The sequence below is a fragment of the Fukomys damarensis genome, unplaced genomic scaffold, assembly GCF_012274545.1.
Source record: "Fukomys damarensis isolate Sample0158 unplaced genomic scaffold, DMR_v1.0_HiC HiC_scaffold_5, whole genome shotgun sequence".
Lineage (NCBI taxonomy): Eukaryota > Metazoa > Chordata > Mammalia > Rodentia > Bathyergidae > Fukomys > Fukomys damarensis.
In genome coordinates, this window is record NW_022900917.1 from 15,883,758 (window position 1) to 15,908,475 (window position 24,718).

The 24,718-nt window shown below is 34.3% G+C and overlaps 1 protein-coding gene across 3 annotated transcripts in view; it reads right to left on the reverse strand.

Annotated features, from left to right (window-relative positions):
- The window catches only part of Vps13b (vacuolar protein sorting 13 homolog B), a 675,222-nt gene that overhangs the window by 168,560 nt on the left and 481,944 nt on the right, over positions 1-24,718 (reverse strand). For all 3 annotated transcript variants that reach the window (XM_033759979.1, XM_010619560.3, XM_010619559.3), the window contains exon 36: positions 3,110-3,514. In XM_033759979.1, coding sequence (XP_033615870.1) covers positions 3,110-3,514 — 405 coding nt within the window. The remainder of the gene's footprint in view (positions 1-3,109; positions 3,515-24,718) is intronic.

Below are 24,718 nucleotides of genomic sequence, written 5' to 3' on the forward strand. Positions count from 1 at the left end.
AAAATGAGTAAATGAATATAAAAGCAATTCAGATTATTTAAATGTACTGACAATGTTTGGGCCAAAACATTAACTTTTTTCTTTCATGCTTTTATTATTCCCTTTTTGCACATACTTTCTATAAGATTATGACAGTTTGATAATAAAAAAATGTAATCATTAAGTGAACTGAAATATTTTTTGTTTCTCTGACAAGTGAAGGAACATGCCTATAACACATTCCAGTGGCATTTCTCTAAATATTATTTAGCATATGAGTCCTCTAGCATTACAAATTTATTTCAGCTCCTAAATTAAAATTCATCTGGAAAAGGCCATTTTCCCCTGTTTATATAACATTGTCACATAAAGAGTGTTAAAAAAATATTTCACTAAAAATAGCTTGCGTAAATTAGGGATTAGAGTAGTTTCTGCTGCTATAATTGCTCCTTTGTAGTTTTTTCCATGATGTTTTGCACAGTGTTTTTAACTGTGTTTATTAAAGTCAGCACATCAAAAAGGATCAAAGAGAAAGTGAGTGAGAACCAAAGAAATCCCAAGTGTGTTGTCTCATTGGGGAGCTATGCAGATTCGAATAAACAAGTGCAAATTGTTGAGGTTTTAATGAAAATTTCTACAATTATTTTATCTTAAGTCATTCTATACAATAACATCTGTACAGCAGATGGCTATACTGTACCAAGGCAATGCTCCTTTTTCTTTCTCTGTTTAATAGTACATCTGAGATGACTACTTTTGTCACTGTGCTCAATTTGGTTCAGCAAATAATTTGAAAAGTGCAGCTGCTGCAGATGGTCACAATAGTTACATAAACTGGAAAATCAAAGACACAGTTAAGTATTTCTGTATTAGAGTCAAACTATAAAAAGCTGACATTAACTCTTTGAGTTCAAAGATATAAAAGTCTGAATGTAGAATGATATCACTTGAAAATCACAGAAGGAGTAAGGTGTGTGCACATGAATATGTACAAGCACTTGTGATGAATGCTATTTGTCACTTATCAAAATTCTACCTTGAAAAATATATTTGCATACATTTAATATAAACTACAAAGAATGACATTTCAAGTTACTTAAAAACATGATAAAGTTCAAAGCTTAAATTATTTTTTATTTAAAAAATACAATTAAAATTAATTTTCTAAAAATATGAATCTCTAAATTAAAAATTTCCTAGAAATCACCTTGTAGCTAGAACTCGATACAATCTTATTTCACCTAATTAAAATTAATCATTTTGCTGACTTTATCTTTTTGCTTTTGTGTACTATCACATAAAGTTGAAATGTGGAAATAGATTTTGATGTTTTTCTATGGTCTCAAAATAAAAATTTTCCTATGAAACGTTCAACTTTAATTTGAAACAAATAACTATTTTAGAATGTTTGCTGGACACTATCAGTAGATTTATAAAGTACGTCTTCAAAAAAGCTATAATTTCTATTTCTAGGTGTACCTAGATTTAAGAAGTAATTGTAAAGTGGAAAGAGGTATGTAGTTTTTCTAATAGAAAGAGGAAGACAAATTCAAAATATACTGAGTCTATTAATTTATACGGCCCAGTGAGAAGATTTTAATTATATTTTAGAAACAAATGTTTAGTAAGGATAGACACCATTAAAATGGATAAAATATGAGTAGCAAATTAATTTAAAAGCAGTAAGGAGGGAAAAAAAGGACTTAAGAGTTGAATACAGTATGTTTAAATTCTTCCACAGTCCTAACCTTTCCTTGCTATGATTAAGGTACAACTATAAAGGCGTGGGAACCAGTCCAGTGTTTGGGCTGCAATTTATTTCTGGATATTCGGACATTGTAGCATCCAGTGTTTCACAGTCTTTCATGTCTTGTGAACCTTACATTTTTTCATTTCTAACTTTAAAGACAATAAAAAAATACAGAGATTTTAGCTGGCTTGGTTACAAATATTTCTTGTGGGAAAGATATAAATCATCTATGCTTTGGCTTAAAATTCGTACATTTTAACAGTAAAACTTTCTTTATCTCTTAAACTACTGTGCCTAAAGTAGATCTGTGGAACTAAATTACAGTTAGTCTCTAGCTGCCACTTAATTACTTTTTGTAAGTAACTGAGCTGTACATAGTTTAAGGGCTTATTCTACCACAGGACTATCCCATAGCCCCAACTTTTCCCCCTACAAATTAAAATGGAAAAAAAAGATAGTTCCCTTTAGCTATTTTTACTTTCAGAGTGAATTTTCTGGCACTGCGCCTTCAACTTTTACAGTAGCAGTTTCTATGATTGAAAACTGTGATTTCCCACCTGTGTGTTGCCTTTTTTCTTCCCCTCCTCAAATTCCTTCTGCCCACCCTTTTCAATTCAGCATGAAAAGCACATAACAACTTAGTCATGGTAACAGAAGAGAAAAATGTCGATGTCACTGCCAGTTAACCTCTCACCTCTCCACCCATCAATGACATTCAGTCTTCAGGGTCCAAGCCACTGCCTTTCCTTGCCAGGTGTTGCTACCTGATAAAATGCCTCAAAGGCATTCTTACAAAGTTGAACCTTGGTTTCTATTACACTTTGTGTAGCAAATGTTCAACCACAGTAATTTTTCTTTTTTAAGTAAATTGTTACCAGTGAATTACTGCAGTGTACCAGAATCACCTGTGGTGCTTACTGAAGTAAAGTACTAGGATTTGTGGTCAGGATGGTGTGTGAGAATCTGCATTTCCAACGAGGGTCCAAGTGATACTCATGTTACTGGCCCTGAGGCCATATTGTAAGAACTATTTTAACAGTTCACAAAACTGGACACTCTTGTTCAACCACAGCTATTTTAGGTGAAAAGAAATTAGGAATTAACAGTTTTAAAGATATCTGTAGAAACACATCTCAAGAAGGGTGTAGTAACAGTTTACTTTAGGGTATTAAAACACCTAGGCTCAAAAGAATTGCTATAAAACTATTTCTGCAACAAGGTCATAAACTAGAAATGTTACCATCTCTAATGGCCTTTAAAAGTTAACTTCTACATAATATATCTTCAAAATGATGCATTTTTCAGATGTTTGCAAATCATATCGCTTACTCTCTCTCCCCCTTTCTCACTTCCACACTGTCTTCTGTTTTTGTGACTTACCAGGTACTTTTTGTGCTGCTTTGACACTAAAGCTTCCGTTGAGGTTTGATAGTGATGCTAACAGGCATGGTTTGTTAGGATGAGGGACAGGTTCCATGGAGACCACGATCTGAGTAGTACGGACTGAAATTTTTTGAAAGTAGGAAATGGCTCGCCATGTGTTTTCTTGAAATGAAATCTTCCGCACTCCATCACTATGATCTTTAGGTTTGGACAACTTCCCATGGAAGCTGGAGACTGGAGGCTCATCTTTATTCAGCATGGTGCCTGACAGGGCTGAAGTGTCTTCGTGATGTGCAAAACTGTGTGCATTTTTAATCTTTTTTAAAAAGTGGTTTATCTGATCCAGTTTGGTAAAACTCAGGTTTATTTTCAAAGGCTTTGATATATCCAAGCTGATGTCCGCTACAGAAGTAAAAAAAGATAAGGAAATTAGTGAAGCTCTCATTAATACTCATTAGGATGCAAGAATTCATTATATTTCACTGCTCACTTAACTAATTTTTCCATATAGTTACTTTAAAGAATATTATCTTTGGACTAATTGCCTATAATCCTGGCCAATCATTGTGATTTCCTGATACAGCAAGGGCCACATATGGACATCAAGGCCCTTTATTTCCACTTTTACCTCCCTACCTCAAGGCAAAATGGAACAGGCTTTTCAATTTATTACTTGCCTGAAACCAACATTCTTTTTCCCAAGGAAAAAGAACTTCCTTTACTACCCACAACAATATTTGATACAAATACTGGTCATAATCAACACTGAATTCACGTAACTTACTTCCTTATCATTCTCTAATTGAGTTTTGAGGAAAATGCTGGTTTCTTTTGATCAGGTGCAAAACAGAAAAGTTCCTGTCCCTTCCCCTACAGTCTATGTTGATATAAGTTGAAATGTTTCAGTTTAACATAGTAAATGTAGATTTTTAAAATATGGGCTCATTTACATATGTCAGATACCAGATGTTGTCCTCATCACTTAGTGGCCTTACATTAAAACAAACTCGCCTTATTATCTCTATTTCATCTTATTTCACCTTTGATTTCCTTTTTCTCTGATTTTATTATCAATAAAACTTTAGACTAAGGATCTTGAAGGCAGAGAATGCCATACATCTTTATAACCCAGTGTTCAGCACACTGTGTATCACAAATGTATCTAACAGTGACTGTCAGGGCTTAACTGAATATAACAAATACTCATTTCATTGGAGCTCAAGGATGATATAACAGAAGATATAATCCCAGTGCAGACAGGAATAGCAATTATTGAGTCAGGTTAATGTTCTATTTCTATTTTCCTAAGGAGGCCTTTCCTCATCTTCCTTGGATTTTGGCACCTCTGGGTTTCCTCCTATACAGCCTGGCCCACTTTGGCACCACTTCTTTCAAACGTGTCCTCCTTCCTACTCATTCACTTGTCCTGTAAGGTCTAGCAAAACTCTGAGAGTCCTGGCTTCAGCAAGTTGTCCACTGGAAAAAAATCAGATAGCCAAGTCGCCCTTACACAATAATAAAATGTCCTCATCTCCTCATATATTTGAACAGAAAAGACACCGTAATTGAAAGGAATTTTTATTAGTGAATATTAGCTACACAGAATAGTATGTTTTATTTTGGTATATTCAAACATGCATATAGAATACTCTGATCATTTTCACCCCTCTGTCATCTCCTCTTTCCTTCCACCCACCCTCGTCCTCTTCTCTAATAGTCTGTGTTCTACTTTGATATCATCTCCCTCTTAAAATTTTTTAATTTTTTCTTAATTCCACACATGATAAAAAAGGTACTTCTGACTTCTTGAGTTTTATTTTTTTTAGCACGACCTTCAATTTCATCCATTTTCCTGCAAATGGCAAAATTTTATTCTTTTTAATGGCTGCATACTATTCAATTTCTGTGTATATTACTGAAAGAATGAAAATCAGTATACAATACAGATAATTGCCTACCTATATTTACACATATTTTAAGTGGCTTAACGGCTAGAGAGACGGGGAGTGGATTCAGCAGTATTTTAGAAGTAAAACCGATACACTGTGATAAGTGGATTGCGATTAGGGAAAGAGGTACTATGAGAAGTCAAAAAGTCAGATTTCTGTCTTGAGTCCCATGGTGGATTATACAGCTATTTAATGGATACAAGGAAAATAGAATGTCTCCACTAAATCCCTTTGAGAGGAATTAATGGATTGCTTTGGAGGGATTGATTTGTTGAGTCTGTGGGAGCTCAGTAGAAAAGGACAACCAGTTTATTTTCTAGTTTTCTCCGTTGTTACATTATTAAACATTAATTTAGCTACCATAGGCCAAATAATAGTTTAGGTACTAAGAATACTAAGAAACAGGAAAGTCTCTACTATTTAGGAGGAGCTCACAGTTCAGTGAACTATGGCAGATACTATAAAAAAATACATCCCATAAATAGATTCCTGGTGATAACAAAATACACAGGACTTCTGAAAGTGATGACGAGAGGCACCTCACTCACCAACAGCCGTGAAGAACGATTTCCAGAAGTGACTCAAGGACTGAGTCTCAGAAAATAAATTAGGCAAGTAGCTAGCGTTATAAGGTTTTCATCTGTGTTCCTCAGTCCGCAATAAAACCTAAGAGATGAGGGTCCACATCAAGACAGAAGCTGCCAATTCTCACATACACCATCCTATGGGTGCCCTGCCAATTTGCAGTCAAGAAAAAATTGGATCTCTTTGGTTTTTCAGTTTCTTTAGGTGAATGTTTGATTAACTTCCCATCCTAATCATATGGGCCCTCTAGAAGGAACATGAAGAAGACAACAGAGGAAGTCAGAGAAATATGAAGAACAGGCAGGGCTTTATGATAATTTACTGCTACTTTGAGGATAGTCCTTAGAGCTAAGGGCAACTGCTGGATAACAAGTGACAAGGAACTGGGAGCCTCAGTCCTACAAATCATAAGGAATTAGACTATACAAACAACTGGAGTTAGTTTAGAAGTACTGTAGATTCTTTCTAGGTGTCTCCAGATTAGGGTCTCACCCAAAAGACATACTGACTTTGTCCTCATGAGAGACCCTGAGCACAGAACCCAGCTGAACCCACCTGGACTTCTGAATTATAGGACTGTGAGAAAATAAATCTGTGTTGCTGTAATCTGTATTTGTTGTAATTTGGTATGTATTAATAGAAAATAAACAAATTCCAAATGCACATTTGTTTATATGACATTTCCAGGTTCTGATGTGAATACCAAACAAGTGACAAGCCTAGGAATATTTGCCTCAATTTCTTCTATCCTTTTCAAAAGTAAAAAGATCTAATATACCTTAACAATGTCTAATATGCTTTTCCGTTTCTTAGCTGCTTATTCTTTTTCTTTAAAAAATATTTCAGAGTTCCAAGAAAGAAGAAACCCTGTCTCTCAGTGGAGAGAATACAGCCATAAGGTCTATACAGAATAACTACTTGAGGCTTTTCAAGAGTAAAGGATAACAGATCAAGGAAGAAGAACAGAACCCTCTCCCTTTCCCCTAGCCTAACGGTTGTCACATGCAGACAAAGAAGAAAAGCCTCTATTTCTGAATTAGAAAAATGTGAAGGGCAACTACTAACGCTTAGACTGTGAAAATTCACCGCTTTTTAATTTTTTCTTCTTTTCCTCATTGTCTTGTACTCTAGAAGAAAAAAGTAAAGAACTTTTCTCAGTTCTTTGAATAAGACCACTATTACTGATATCAAAAACCAAGACAAAATAAGAAAACAAAATGCCCATATCCCTTAAGAACAGTGGCAGCTGGGCAAGAAGGCAAGAACCTGTAATCCCAGGATTTAGAGAAGCTGCAACAAGAGGATTCCAAGTTAAGAGTTCTGCCTGGGCAATTTAGTGAGACCTTGTCCGCCCACCAAAAAAAAAAAAAATTTTTTTTTAAAAGAGGAGACCGGGGATGAAGTTCAATTGTACAACACTCCTGCATTCCATCCCCCAAACCATAAACAAAACATGGAAACATAAAAATCCTATGTAAAGAAAAGGAAATCTAGCAAGACTATGACTAAGCAAGGTTTATTTTGGGATTGCAAGGATTAGATCAACCAGTGTAACAAAGTAACAGCTTGAAGGAAAAAAGGCATCAATTTTTAAAATTCAGTATCCAGTATCTATTACAAGAAGTCTTGGCAAACTATTAATACAGGGGGAATTCCTTAATCTCATAAATTTCAAACCTTTAACACCAAAATTATGAAAGACTGAATGCTTTCTTAAGAGCAAGAACAAAGCAAAATGTCTATTCTCATTACATGTAAGCGTAACAATGGAGAACACAGCCAATGAAACGGCAAGAAAAAAGGTATATAATGCATACTGATTGGAAAGAAATAAAACAATGCCTGTTTGCAGATTAATATGATTGTACATAAAGAAAACCCAGCAGGAATCTCTAGAAAACCTCCTAGAATTTCATAAGACACTTTCACAAAATCTCACAGTATAAGGCTACCTCACAAAAATCAATGGCATCTCTAAAAACTAACTGTACAGGTAGAATAAAAATTTAACACAGAGAACAGCATTTAAATAGCATTAAGTAAAAGAAATATTTAAATGTAAATCTAATAAAAATATTCAGAATCTGAATGCTGAAAACTACAATACTGATAAAAAGTTAGGGGCTGAAGTTGCAGCTGAGAGTAGGGCTCATGTTTAGCAAGCATACTCCACTGGGTTCAGTCCCTAGTGCTAATAAACATAATGTAACAGACAGAGACACGACACACATAACATATATACAAACTGGAAAATTCAACATAAAATAATTCTTCCTAGTTAATCTATAGTTTTAACACAATTCCAATAAAAATTCTAGCAGTATTTCTTTTAGATATAGATAAGCTGATTATAAAATTTATATAGCAAAGGAAAAGAACAAAAGTAACCAAAAGATTTTTGAAAAAGATATCACTGGAGCTCTCAAAGTACCTGATTTTAAGATTTACTATAAAGCTGCCATGATCAAGACAGTGTAGTCTTAGAGAAGGGATATATATGAATGAAATCAGTGGGTCAGAACAGAGAATCCAGAAATAGTCCAAATAAATGTTGTCAAATGATACTTGAAAAAATTAAATTAAATGGAGAAAGTAAGTTTTATCAACAAATGATGTTGGATATGTATGCAAAAAGAAAAAAAAATAGTACCTTGAACCCAGCTTCATACCTTATATAAAAATTACCTCAAATTGTAGTGGATTTATATATTAAAATACACAATTACAAAGTACTTTTAGGAGAAAGTATGGAGAAAATTTTCAAGTTCTGGAGATAGATTGCTCTGATGATACCAAAAAAGCACAATTCATTTAAAATTATAAGTTGGACTTCATCAAAATTAAAAATGCTTTCTAAAAAGTAGTGGTAAGAGAATGGTAGTGCAAAAGGTAATGTTAGGAGAGTTATAGGAATATAGACATGTGTTAAATATTCATTGAACTATACATTAAATTTATACATCAACTTTGTTGTATATTACTTTAAAAAAAGAATTAGTTCAGTGAGTGTCATGTGGGTGACAGTAAAGGTTTACCAACTTCAATTCATTTTTACTCCCATGTGAGTTTCTTAAAGGCTTACAAAAAGGGCCCACAGTAGGAGAAGACTACTTTGGACCCAAATGGTAACCAAGTTTACACTGAATCTGTCTGACTCTCTCATAAAGTTTATCTCAAAAGTCTCACTATGGTTTTCATGTTACTTTCCACTCACCACAGACCCTCCAAGAAGGTAGTGCAACATTTATATGCAGTTCTTTAATTGTGAGATCAGGGTGGCTCCTCTGTAGAATTTGAGAGGAAATATCATTCTTTAATGCTAGAAAAGCCACAGGAATACTGCTGATTTTATTAATACCAAAGGTTATGGTTGATGAAAATTAGTGGCTTTAACACCTATACCAGAGTCAGACAAGCCAGTAAAATGCAAACACACAGGTGATTTGAGACAATTCTATGTATTTTAATTGTGAGAATAAATACATGCTTCATATAACTGTGCTATTCCAGCAAGATAAATTTTAAAAGATATTTCTTTATCAGTAGAGTTCAAATTTTGATGACTTAGAAAAAAATACATACTAAAAATCTAGACACTGATGAACGTCATCTGTAAGAGTATTTGTATAATATTGTTGGTCTTATTCTATAAAATACAACTTCTGAATAGTCTGAAATCAGAAAGATCCATTTCCCAAAGCAACCTAAAGGGATGGCTTACAATTTTATTCAAGTATATTAATCCCAAATAAAGATGGGATATACGTAATTTAAATTACAGTTGCCATTCTTGTTGCATCTCAACAAGAATCTCTTTTAGATCACTAGTACACATAAATGATTAACTAGGTCTGAAGAAATTTTAGAAACAGGAAAATCTGTAACACTATGTTGGATCTCCCTTTCTCGTGTGTCCCAAAAGTCAAAGTGTCGTTTTGAACTTTACTAACTTTAGAAGCATACATACTATAGAATATGAAAAAAAAATTATTTGAAAGTTTATGCAAATTTCTTATACACCTATTTTATTTCATGAATTGGAACTGTCCTTTGTAATCTTAACCTTTCGTGGTGTTGGTTTCTGTATGACTCTCAAAGCCATTAATTACAAGGGAAGGGCTGCTTATTTGGACACATTAGTCACTATCTTTCTTGTGGGATTGTCAAAACTACTCTATATGTCTCAAATATCCAATCTTTGGCTCACCTTAAATCTATTTAATAAATAAATAAATATTTAACAAATGAATTTTCTCCTTCACTGACAGCAATGGAGGAAGGTCTCTTTTAGAAAGTCTGAAAATCTAGTAGACCTATATGTAGCAACAGATAGTTGTTAACCTTTAACAAGAAACAAAACTATTATTTGAAACATTAAATTGTTCAAATCATTTCCTGTATGTCTGTTTACATACAATGTATCTTCCAGAGGAGGTGTCCTACAATGGGTGAGCTGAACCACGAGTCTTGCAAAACACATTATGTTCCATGTGTAAACAGAATGGCCTAGGAAGCGGTTTGGGCATATTGGACAGGACTATAGGCCAAGAGGAGGAAAAGCAAAGCTGAAATGAAGCTATAATACCAGGTATTTCTTTTTTTTTCTTTTTATTGGTACAATTCAGGTATTTCTTTCTAAAGTACCAGATCCATCAAGAAACTGGAATCACATACCAGAATGAGAAACACATAAATTAAATAGCACTCTCTGTTACTGTGTAAGGTTCACCAACGTGTAAATCCTTCAACTGAAATCATAACAAAGCCACTGTCATATCTGCTAATTCACCAGATCTGCAATGATATTTTTATTACCCATTGTCAGTAGATTTTCACAGCATGAATTAGCCAGGCACTTTTTGGTAGAAAATTGATGCCTTCATTGTGAATATCTTTAGTTCTGTTACAGGAAGATTATTTTTAGAAAAGAAAAAATACAAAACAAAAAATATTTCACATTTTTAAACAAAAAAATTGAAGCAATCCACTTTTTAATGTGTGTTCTACTTCTAAAAACTAATGAACACAATAATCTCACTACTAAGATGAAAACATTAAAGATCAAAAAGCATTTTTTTCCAACAGAGGCATAGTAGGTCTTCTGTAATGTTTTACAATAATTGTAAACTGGTAACATAAATGGATAAAGTACCCGGCATACATTGCTGAGGTTAACTGGATTTAGCAAAGTCTTGTGTTTAAGAATTTTAAATGTTTTTCATAATCTTCATTGAACATTAATGGGTTATTTTCAGAGTTTAGACTTTAAGAATATGCAGTAACAGAGAATCTCCCAGCTGGGTCATTCACTTTTCTGCCAAATCTAACTTCTCTCCAACTCTGGAACACATTCTGTATCTTTAAGTGACCAAGTAAACCCATGTCTGTCAATTATAAGATTCTAATTACACCTCAAACCTTTCTGAATAGCCACCAGGAAACAGAATGATGGAATGACTATTGAGTTAAAAGGAGATTAGAAAAATACAAATAAACTGCAGTTATTTTATGTTCCCATCACCCTAAAAGGTGACTTAATAGTGAAAGGAAAAGAATCATATTGCAGGAATGAAATCATACAGGGAATTCAAGCCCCAGAGGTGATTCCCCTAAGTTTATGTTAATGTACACCTTGTGGGGGACCAACATCAACTGGGAAAGTTTCCTAAAAACTGTTCCAGCTATTTTCTCATTTAAAATGTTCCAACTTTACTTGACCCATTAGTCATCATATTACTTACATTTATGATGTATCATGAAATCTATTACCAAAAACCCAATGAGTTCAATATGGCTTGTTATACTCAAATCATAACATTTATGAAAGAAAACTTTGTTAAGTGATTCTTCCTTTGGAATTTTATTTGCAAAACACATGTATGTATATTTTTAAGACAAGTAAGGCCTACTAGGAAAACATTCAGTGTATACATGGGTGGCTGTGGTGTTTTTATTCTTCATCTTAGAGTTAAATATAAAACACAGATGTAACAAATCTACATTTGAGCTTGAATTTATAGATTATAACATCAATAAAAATTTTATTATAAAAATAGTATCTTTTCTCTTATTCAGAAATTCAAATTCAGACTTTTGTTACAATTTGAAAGTAAAGGTGTTCATGATAACAGTGGACAGTGGCAGGTGAGTATTCAGAGGTGTAAGAGCTAGAAAACTGGAAAGCTGCCCAAGACAATGAGATCAGTGTGTTTCTGATGGTATGACATGTGAAGACTTCAGTGGCAGTAGACATGACTGCTTTAATTAATGATGGCATGTATGTGCAACTGGATTCTGTCCCAGGTGCTTGGAGGAGGGTCAGAGACATGGACTGGCACAGGTCCTACCTGAGCCACCCAGTAGCAGTTCATGGTGCTTATTTAGATCCAGGCAACATTACTACTAGCAATAAAAACGTGCAATTGCTCTATAATAGGAACTTTTTAAAAATGTAATTGAAAAGTTAGGATTATAGAGTAATTTCACTTGTTTACTAAAATAAATGTAATAAACCGGATTTGTCTAAATGAACTTTTCTCTTCTAGGTAGTAACAATATGAGACTAAATAACTCCCATGTTTCAATAATTCTGGCAGGTTTTTGGTGCCTATTATCTTTGCTTTGCTATTCTCTATGGGACATACATTCGTCCTTGAACACAATAGATACAACTTTTGGAAAGAGCCAAGTGTTGTTTAGCAAAAATAGTACTACTACACCCTGCAGCCTGCTTGGTCCCATTTGGCGGGACCAGGTAGCTGTGCACTCCCCTACCTGCGATGCCAAGAGCTACAGTAAGGAAGCTCCCCCGCCCGCACTCAGACCTCCTGATTGTGCCAGTCCTTGGACCCACTCTGCAGAGGCATAGGTGGTCATAAAGGGTATTTTTCTGAGCTCCCAACTTTGAACATCTTTAAAGAAAGGGCGGGGGATACCTGTAGTAGAATTGTGTGTCGTTCAACCCACCAGGAGGTTGGGAACTCAATCTGGGCCTTGCGGCCTGAGGTCAGTCTGAGTCACGGGGATCTGCCATCTCTAGCTGAGATCAGGGGACTTGGTTCTGCACATGGCTGCACACATTGTATGTTATAACAGCAGAGATATAGTCTGAAAGAGGCCCTTCAAATTCATTTTTTTTCTTTCTTTTCTTCATTCCACTTTGCAAATTCTTTCTTTTTTCTGTCCTCTTTCTCCAACTCAGTCTCTTGTTCCATCATATTATTCCTCATGGCACTTTCTGTTCCTGTTCCTGCCCTAACTCAGACTTGTTCTTTTCTAATTTTTTCTTTATGTTCTTTTCTTCTGTCATTTTACCTCACCCATGGATCAATAGTTTCAAGGAAAAGTGAGCCCCTATTACTGTTAACGTGATATATTCTTGTCCTTACTCTGTCTATCCCTCTTGAATTTAACAGTTTCCTAAAGATTGGATGATGATCAATCTGTCCTCTGGCTTCACTTGAAACCTTCTACAACTCTTTCACTTATCTACTCCTCTTGTCCTAACTCTGTCTAAGCCCCCATTCTAAATGGTAAAGATGCTATATTGAAAAGTGTATTCACTGCAAACATTTCGGGCTGCTCCTTGATTTTAGTTTAATTCACATGGTTTAAAAGTGATAGATTAATGACTACCACAAGTGGTCAATTTGCAAGCTGTGCTTGATCCTACTGTGTTGCTGATTGTATCAATTGGGATAAAGGATTATGATTGATTTAATGAGTTGTTTAATGAGTTCTGATATTATGAAAATGAGAATGTGTATGAGTCATTAGAGACTCAAAAGCTAAAGTGCAACAATATCAGGAAGATTTAAGTAATAACCCAGCAATTAAACCATGGACAACCCAACAACAAAAATAAAAATGAGAAAACACTTAAGTAAGACACAAAGACAAACTTCCAGTTCAACAATGGCAAACAGTAGGGCAAATGAGGATGAAAAGTCTGATAGTGAACCAGCAGGACGCCCTGAACCCATAGCACAGAAAGTAAGAAAACAGATCAATCAGGCTCTAGAAAAATTCAAAACAGAAATAATTTCCCAGATATAGATGGTGAACAAAATGGAAGTCATGATTCAAGTCTCTAGCACAGAAACTGAGAAAAAAATAGATGAGCTCAGGACCATGACAGAAGCCGAGAAGGCCCAACATAAGAGAGAAATGGAAACAATGAATGCCTAACAGAGGAAAGAAATGGAATCCATAAAACAGATTCAAACAGATATCCATGTGATTAAAAACTCTATTGAAAGTGTACACAACAGAATAAAAGAATGCAGAGGTAGAATCTCAGCTATAGAAGATAGGATTGCAGTCAGCCACCCCGAAAACAGAGGTTTCTTAAAAACAGTAAGGGATCATGAGAATCGATTCAACAACTCCTAGATGATGCAAAGAAGAACAACATAAGACTGATAGGAATCCATGAAGTGGCAGGAGAAAATACAAATGACTTAAAAAAGCTCTTCACAGAATTAATGACAGAAAATTTTCCAAACAGAAGGGAAGAATTAGACATACAGATAAGTAGGGCATACCGAACTCCAACTAGCCACGATCAAAAAACATCTACACCTAGACATATAATAATCAAGATCCCAGAAACCCAACAGAAGAACAAAATACTACAAGCAGTAAGAGAAAAGAAACAAATCACATGCAAAGGAAAGCCCATCAGAATCACAGCACACTTTTCAACACAAACCCTCAGGTCAAGGAGAGCCAGGAGTGAGGTATTTCAAGTCCTAAAAGAAAACAACCTCCAACCTAGACTGATGTATCCTGCAAAACTCTCTTTCAAAATGGATGGGGAAATAAGATACTTCCATGGCAAAGAACACCTGAGAAACTTCATGAACACCAAACCAGCACTACAAGGAATTGTAAACAATATCCTAGAAAAAGATAATGAACGTTACAACAGCACAAGGCCCAACAGACCAAGTCAAACAGGTAAGGCAAGAAACTAAAGGGAGAGGGGGGAAAAAGTAAAGAGTCAACAAAAGGACAATAACAAATCAGTACGTATCAGTTATAACCATCAATGTCCGTGGCCTCAAGAGAAATATACTGGCAGAATGGATTAAGAAGCAAAATCCAACAATATGATGTATACAAGAAACCCATCTAGTGCAAAAAGAAGCCCACAAACTGAAAGTGAAAGGATGGAAAACAATTCTCCATGTGTCAGGAGCCCAGAAAAAAGCAGGGGTAGCAATCTTATTCGCAAACAAAGTAAATTTCAAAACAAAACTGATTAAGAGAGACAAAGAAGGCCACTACATCCTTGTAAATGGAACAATTCAAGAGGAAGAGATGACAAGCATAAAATATATGCACCAAATATTAATACCCCCAACTATATAAAACAAATATTAAGTAACATGAAAAACCAAATAAGCACTAATACAATTGTAGTGGGGAATCTAAGTACCCCATTATCACAAATAGACAGATCATCTAAGTAGAAAATCAACATGGAAATATTAGAACTCAACCAAGCTTTTGAATGCATGGACTTAATAGACATCTATAGAGTGTTCCACCCCACAAAATCAGAATATACATTCTTTTCGGCTGCACATGGGTCATTCTCCAAGATAGACCACATACTACCTCATACAACAGGTCTGAATAAATGCAAAAGAATCGAAGTTATCCCCCGTATATTATCAGATCACAGTGCAATCAAGCTGGAGATCAGTAGCATAAGAAACCACAGGAACTTCACAAACGCATGGAAATTGAACAACACTCTCCTGAACAATCAAAGGATCACAAAGGAAATTAAAGAAGATATTGGACAGTTTTTACAAATAAATGAAAATGCCAATACAACATACAGGATTCTATGGGACACAATGAAAGCAGTTCTACATGGAAAATTCATAGCACTGAATGCCCATACTAGGAAAACAGAGCAAGCTCAAATAAACAACCTAATGATGAATCTTAGACTACTAGAAAAACAAGAGCAAGAAAAACCCAAAGCTCAAACAAGAGAGTAAATTATAAAGATTAGAGCAGAAATCAATGCAATGGAAACTAAGAAAACGATACAAAAAATAATCAGAGTTGGTTTTTTGAAAGAATAAATAAAATCGATATACCCTTAGCTAAACTTATCAAAAAAAGGAAAGATAAGGCTCAGATCCATGCAATTAGGAATGAAAAAGGTGAAGTCATAACATATCCAACAGAAATCCAGAGGATAGTCAATACCTACTTTGAGAACCTGTACTCTAATAAAATGGAAAACACAGAAGAAATGGACAGATTTTTAGATAATTATGAATTACCAAAGTTGAACAAAGAAGATAAAAGCAGTTTAAACACCCCAATTACAATTAGTGAAATTGAAAATGTAATTAAAAACTTACCAGCAAAGAAAAGCCCAGGTCCTGATGGATTCACTGCTGAATTTTACAAGACATTTAGAGAAGAACTACTACCGTTACTCTTCAAACTTTTCAATGAAACTGAAAGGGAAGCAATACTTCCAAATTCATTCCTGGAAGCAAGTATCACTTTGATTCCCAAACCAGGGAAAGATGCAACTAAAAAAGAGGACTGCAGGCCAATCTCCTTAATGAATATAGATGCAAAAATCCTTAATAAGATATTAGCAAACAGAATACAGAGGATCATCAAGATTATACATCCTGACCAAGTCAGATTTATTCCAGGGATGCAAGGATGGTTCAGCAAATGTAAGTCAATAAATGTAATACACTATATTAACAAAGTCAAGGAAAAAAACTATATGATCCTCGCGACAGATGAAGAAAAAGCATTTGATAAAATTCAACACCCATTCATGATAAAAACCCTGCAAAAAATTGGAATAGTCTATACTTCAACTTAATAAAGGCTATCTATGAAAAACCAACAGCCAACATCATATTAAATGGCCAAAAACTGAAAACCTTCACGTTAAAATCAGGAACAAGACAAGGATGCCCACTATCACCACTCCTCTTAGATATAGTTCTGGAGGCATTAGCCATAGCAATTAGACAAGAGAAATAAATTAAAGCAATAAAGATAGGAAAGGAAGAAGTTAAACTGTCATTATTTGCTGACGATATGATACTCTACATTGAAGACCCAAAAACTCCACCAAAAGACTTCTAGACTTAATTGACACTTTTAGCAGAGTAGCTGGATAGAAGGTCAACACTGAAAAATCAATAGCCGTTTTTTTTTTGCCATCAACTTTTATTTACCCCAACACACTAACTTTGTAGGTAGTAGAAGGATACAAGGAGAAAATGCTACATGGTTCAGTATAGGTAAATACCAAAATAAAAATATTTCTGATCTTCCAGTCTAATGCTTTTAGGATGCTATAGGGTGATCACACAAGAAAGGAGCAAAAGAGAATAATTTGAACTACAGTGGACAAACATGAACAGGATACAAACAGATGAAAACATTTCAAAAGGTTTTCTTTACTGGCAATGTGAGGGACAAGAATAATAATAATATGACAAAAAAAACCCAAGCATTTTTCCTACTAGAAGACCTCCTTCATGCTAATGTCACAAACAAGAGCAATGTTTTATTGGTAAAAGAAGAAAAATAAACAGACTATGAATATAGTTACATAAAAATTGTTAGAAATAAAATGCATGAAGTACAAAATTATTTTTAGTTCTAGAAATTGAAGTTTAATTTATGTGCATTGGACCACGTCCTGTGAAAATATTGCTTATAAAAGTACAGAAGTATTTCATTTTTTTTTTTTTTTATTGAGTTTATTGGTACAATATAGCCTTCTTGCACACAAATAAGATTCACTGAGAGAGAAATTAGGGAAACAATTCCTTTCACAATAGCATCCAAAAAAAATGAAATATCTAGGACTCAACCTAACAAAAGAAGAAAAAGACCTCCACATTGAAAACTATGGCACTCTGAAAAAAGAAATTGAAGAGGATATAAAAAAATGGAAAGATATCCCCTGCTACTGGGTAGGAAGAATCAACATAGTGAAAATGGCCATACAACCAAAACTGCTATACAGATTCAATGCAGTGCCAATTGAAATTCCAACACTATATTTCACAGAACTAGAAAAAAGAATCCAAATATTCATTTGGAACAAAAAGAGACCTAGAATAGCAAAAGCCATCCTACGAAACACACACATGGCAGTGGATATAACAATTCCCAATTTGAAACTATACTACAAAGCCACTGTGATAAAAACAGCATGGTACTGGCAAAGAAACAGACCTGAGGATCAGTGGAACAGACTGGGAGATGCAGAAACAACTCCAGATGTACCCAGCTACCTCACCTTTGACAAAGGAGCTGACCATGCTATACAGATTCAATGCAATGCCAATTGAAATTCCAACACTATATTTCACAGAACTAGAAAAAAGAATCCAAATATTCATTTGGAACAAAAAGAGACCTAGAACAGCAAAAGCCATCCTACGAAACACACACATGGCAGTGGGTATAACAATTCCCAATTTGAAACTATACTACAAAGCCACTGTGATAAAAGCAGCATGGTACTGGCAAAGAAACAGACCTGAGGATCAGTGGAACAGACTGGGAGATGCAGAAACAACTCCAGATGTACCCAGCTACCTCACCTTTGACAAAGGAGCTGACCATCCTCAGTGGAGGAAAGACAGTATCTTTAATAAATGGTGTTGGAAAAACTGGATCTCAACCTGCCAAAGATTAAAACTAGACCCTTATCTTTTACCATGCACTAAATTAAAATCCAAGTGGATTAAAGATCTAAATATTAAAATAGAAACCCTAAATTTGCTGGAAGATAAGTTAGGCAGAACTCTGGAAGACACTGGCAAAGGAAAAGACTTTATGAACAAATCCTCAGTAGCATGGGAACTAGCAGAAAGAATCAACAGTGGGATCTCATCTTTTTAAAAAGCTTCTGCACTGCAAAAGAAACCAACACTGCTAAGAGACAATCTACAATGCAGGAAAAAAATTTTACCAGCTGGTTCTCAGACAAAGTACTATTATCCAGAGTATATAAAGAACTCGAAACAATCAGCACCCCCCAAATATAAAGACCCGATTAAAAAATGGGCATCTGAAATGAACAGACATTTCGCAAAGTTAAAGCAGCAAGTAAATATATGAAAAAATGTTCCACATCACTGATCATTCGAGAGATGCAGAAGAAAACAACACTGAGATTCTACCTCACCCCACAAAGAATGGCTGCTATCAAGAAATCACACAATAATAAATGTTGGCGGGGTTGTGGGGGGAAAGGAACCCTTCTCCATTGTAGGTGGGAGTGCAGACTGGTGCAACCACTATGGAAATCAATATGAAGATACCTCAAAGAGCTGGGACTAGAGGCTCCATTTGACCCAGCCATCCTCTGCTGGGTATCTTTCCAAAAGAATTAAAAGAGTCATATCACAGTGACATATGTGCACCTATGTTTATAGCAGTGGAGTTTGTAATAGCTAAAACTTGGAAACAGACCATTTGCCCATCAGTTGGAAACTGGATAAAGAAGATGTGATTTTTCTATAAAATAGAATACTACTCAGCCATAAAGAATGAGAAATTAGATTCATTCATAGAAAAATGGATACATTTTGAGGATATACTCCTAAGTGAAAAAAATAAGTCACACATGTGTAAATACCGAATAGTTTCTCTGGTGTGAATAAACTATAATAGTACACAAGATCCTTATGAGATAATTAACAATATGAAATATGAATAAAGGGGCTAAAGGTGTAGGGAAAGTGGGAAGGGTAGGTGAAAGGGAATAAGGGAAATGAAAAAATATAAGAAAATGAAAACATGGAAATAAAGTGTTTGTAAATGGAGAGTTGAGGAGGGGGTGAAGGGAGGACAGGAACAAGGGGAAAAAATGAGAACCAAGACCTGTCATGTAAAGCTACAAGATCCCAATAATGAATGTAAGTGTAGTATATGTCTAAAATATACCAATAAATAATAAAAAGAAAAAAATCATATTATTATCCTGATATAGTGGCAGATCCCCACAACTTCAGTTACTTGGGAGTCTAAGGTAGTAAGATGGCAACCTACTCTGGGCAATTTAGCAAGACCCTGTGTCAAAATTACAAAAAGAAAAGTTGGGAATATAGTTCAATGCTTAATGGCTCCAATCCCCAGTATAAGTGGGGAAAAAACATCATATTAATTATCTTTCATTTTCTTTGAGTCACCTTTTCCAGATAACTTTAACTCCCTGAAGCAGTCATCTTTAAGATACATCTGAATTAATTTGCATTGAGTAATTAATTTAATAAGAAGAGAACAAATGCACGGTTCACCAAGAAAAGTGAAGACATTTAAAAAACACAAATATGCCAGAGGGCAGCGGTATGGGGAAAAAATGAGAACTAAGACCTATCATGTAAAGGTACAAGATCCCAACAATGAATATAACTGTACTGTATATCTAAAAAGTACCAATAAACTCAATACGAAAAAAACCCACACAAATATTTAGGGGAAAGTAACTTAAAATTTTTGCTTTACATTTATATTAAGTAAAGCTATTTGGTTTGTTACTATATCTGAGAAGTCTTTTTATTTTACAGTACTTAAGTATACATTTTTATTCAAATCAAAGAAGTTTGTGGAGATACGATAGTTTAGGATGTTTACGAATTTTTTTTCCTTTTGGTACTAGCAATTGAACACAGGCCCTTGTGCTTGCCAGGCCGGTATGGCACCACTGAGCTAAATCCCTAGCCCCTTTTTACAAATTTTTTGAAAGTACAAATTAAAATCATTGTAACATAAAAACAATAAATTAAGAAAATGTTTAAACAGGATTCAGAATAGATTATGGACAATTAAAAATCACACTGATTTTTAAAACAAAAATCAAATGGAACCAGAAACGAAACCAGTCCAAAACTAAAATGAAATTAGAAAAATTGAAAACTACATAGGTAAATAATGAACAAGTTAAACAGAATGAGATTTGAACAAAAACATAACAGTGGGTATATGTTTCAATTAGAGATAATGTGGATATTAAACCAAAGGTAATGTGAAATTGCATTCATCATGTTGTGTTTGAAACAACCATGTTATTTGAATTATATGATGAATAGGTGAATGCTAATCATTAATTTATGATAAGACAGAAATGACTTAAGAATTTGTCTTGATTTAGCACTTTTATTCTCTGTTGGTATTTAAATGTCACTTCATGGCTACAGTGAGGTATGGTTCAAACATTTTCCTGCAAAAGAACAATGAAAAAAAAAATACCAGGGAGCTCAAATGTTTTTGTAAATGACCCTGAGTTAATTAGAAAAATCTGCACCCTTTCCGTTCTTCTCATATGTCAGCTCTCATTAAGTTAAAAAAAAAATCTCATTTCAAAGTTAAGAATCCTATGGTTAACAAAACTTTTAAACTGGGATCAAGTGGGCACATTCTTCCATTTCTGTGTGATGTCATACCAAACACTTTACAGCTGAATTTGAATTTTCAAAAGTAGGAATGACTTTTCAATATAAGAAGTATCTGATCTAACACTAATTCTTTCTCTGTAGGCTAACTGTGTTGGTAACAGGTGGCCCTGCTTTCAATTACGGAGGGCTAGCATGCCAGTGTGGGGCCTGGATTAGTTCACCTTCTCACAGGGAATTTTCCTCGGTTGGGAATGGATTTATTATGGCTTCACACATGGAATAGAGCTCTTGTCAGCTGAGGGCAGTGACACATCATATGATTCAAATTAACCTGCTGTGGACTGTTCCGCAGGGCTTAGATTGTGTATTAAAATGACGACATTTTTAAAACAGTTTGAAAGAAACCAGGATTGCTGAACTGCAATGGTTCCAATTTGTTCCAACTAATCTATCACCTGCTGGAGATATTATTTTAGTAGGTTTTTGGTAGCTGCTATTTTCCAGGTTTCTCCAAGCCACTGACCTTGCTAATGGGTACAATTGTTGCCTCTGAAGGAAGGAGGTGGGGGCTGGGAGAACTTTGAAGGAAGTTTTGGTGTGCATGTTAGGACTGGCCATTTGCCTAAGGTAATATTAAGTGAAAAGAGGAAATAAGGGAATATTCAAGAATTCTGAATTGGTTTTGCAAATAAAAATACAGCATTTGTATCACCTTGTTCACAGAAAATAAGCCCTAGAAATTAAAATCTGGATTGAAGAACTTTTAACTTCACACCTGTTTGAAGAAAATTTAAGGTTAGGCAGTTAGAATCACTATTTCCTTACATTTAAGGGTAATCACTGTCATTGTTACCTAAATTCAACAGCATAAAAAAGTTTACTGCTTTGGAGATGTAGCAATAAGGCATTCTTTGGGAATGATACTTGAATAGATGTATATATAGATTAAAAACTAATGGCAAAAAAGATTAATTGTAATACTTCTAAGAACATTGCATAAAAAACAAAAGTATTATCTGTAATGCCATTATTATTGTTTGTAATGATTCTTATTTTTCAAGGAAAGGGAACAGTATTGGAATATTATAAAGTTGAACTGTGTTTTCCCCCTTCTCTGCATAAATAATACTCCTCAGATGTATCCTATTATATTAAATTTTAAAATAATTTCATACGTTGACAAAAATCTATAAAGTAGATAATATATGTCAAAAATATTTTAAGTGTCTTGTCGTTTCCATTTAAATAATGTTACTATTTGTTATAGCTTTTTAATTTCCAATTTAACAGAGTAGCAATCTGACAATATAATGACAGAAGGTAATTATCTGTGGAATATCTACTTACCTCTTCTACATGACAAACTGCTCACAGTGAGGAAATTTTGATCTAAGGTAATATTTACAAGCACTTCAAGGTTGTTAAGACAGTGTTTAAGAGGAAATCTCATAGAGCTGATATAATATTCAAACTAACTTTGCGTTAATTTTAAAGAAAATAAAAGTATCCTTAGTTATAATTTACATTATGCTTGATTTTCCACAATAAAAGCACCACTCTGAAATGTCCTCTCCTGTACTTCCAAATTTCTAAATTGAGCCCTCAGAAACTGACTGATGCTCTTGGAAAAGTCAGGTATGGTAAGTAATCACACATGCATACCAGTCTTCAAATAGCACTCACTTCATCTGAGAATTTGTTGAAATGCAGATTTGCAAGCTCTACTTTCAAGAACTGTTAAAATCACAATTTACATTTTAACACATCTTCCAGAGATGCTTCAAATGCAACCTCAAGTTTGAGCAGCATGATCACATAATAACTATTTTAATTCAGTTATTTAAAAGATTGAATCTCCAAATACATTATCACTATTATTGAATGGACATGAAATTAGAAATGGTATCTATCTAATTCCCAATTTGGAAAAGTACTTTAAAAATAATATTTTCATTTTATTTTACATAGTCTTATCAAATTCTGCAGTAAAATATAGTTTTTCATGTATTCATTGATGATTCCTTTATAATTCAATTTATTTGACTGTCTTGAAAATATGGTGCCGAATCTACTACTAGGTTGGAGATCTCCATCTCTTTTACAAACAAATCAAACAGAAACTGCAAGACCGCTTCTCAGCCAGACTCAATGAAAGACTAAAAACAAAAGAAAGCTGAGACTCAAAATGAGAAATAAGAGGTAAACTGAAGTTTCTCCGTTACTCTTCTATAAAGTAATCCTATTTCATCTGTTCTAATATGTTGCCTTTCACATAGGGTAACTCTAAAATTGGGACATGTCCTACATCTAATATAATAAAAGGAAGCACTGTATCATAGTTTCAGTGGCAAAAGCTTTTTCTTAGTGGTGCATAAAATGTCTTTTCCTACAATTTATGGTGGTTCGAATCCAGCAAAAGATGATACTTCATACTTCATAATCAAGTATTATGACTTATTCTCTTCCAAGCTATCTACTACCTTACCCAAAGGTTTCTTCCAAACCTTTAATGACTCCTTTATCCTTCATCATCAGTTTCTAACTTTCTTGCCATTCTTGAAAACCATGTCCAGATATTTATCATGAATAAAAACAGTTCTTCATACTTGCACTGGAGGTACAAGCATACAAAGGAACAGGCCTCAGAAGGGGCAGGTGTAGGTAGTTTCAGGCTCTGTTCAGTCTAGACACCGTAACTGGCTCTCTTCATCTGCACTCATCATCAAAGGCGTACTGAAGCACCACAACACATACACTCCACGGGGTCCACACACAGACATTTATTTCCCTCATCAAAATTCAGCTTTGCAGAGTTGAGAAGGCAACATCATTGTTGTACACTCTTAATGAAAAACAAATATTCCTTTGATGATGCATACATTCTAAAATACTATTAAATACAAGAGAAGCAAAACTAGAATACAGTAATTTTTGTTAATATCTAAAACCAAATTGAAAAGAAGAACAGAAGAATAAAAGGAACAAAAGACAAAGGAATAAGAAAAAGAACAGGAAAAAGAAGAGAAGAAAGAGAAGAAAAACATTTATACTAAAAGTAGTATAGTAAAGATATTAAGATCTCATCTCTAGAAACAAAAAGACAGATTTTTCAATAGTTCTTCTACCACCTATGAGTGTAGACAATTTGCTTCACTTTTCTAAACCTTAGCTTCTCTATTTATAAAATGGGAATAATTGTAATACCTATTTCTTGGATCTTTATGCATATGTAAAGCACACTTGATATCTGTAGCTGTCTCAAACTAATTATTGTATCTCAAGCACTTTCTAAAGCATTTGAAATGTTATTAACTATCTGATATAGCTATATATACTATCTTATGTATGAACAGCATATGTTCCATCCATTTTATTTTCTTCATATACAGGTAAGAAAACTGAGGAAAAGAAGGTAAGATCAATTCCTTAAGACCACAAAATTAAGAGAAAAGGTAGAAATAAAATACTGGATTTTTATCTTTAAGTCAGCTATTCTTTAACTACTTTTCTGTCAGGCTAAAGGTAATTTTTAACCATATTTATATTTGTATTTTGCTCTCTAGAATGGGCAGCCCAATAGAGTACATTTCAGCAAAGCAAATGAACCATTCATTTATGGCAAGGAATGTCAAAAATTTCAACAGATCTTTTATATATAT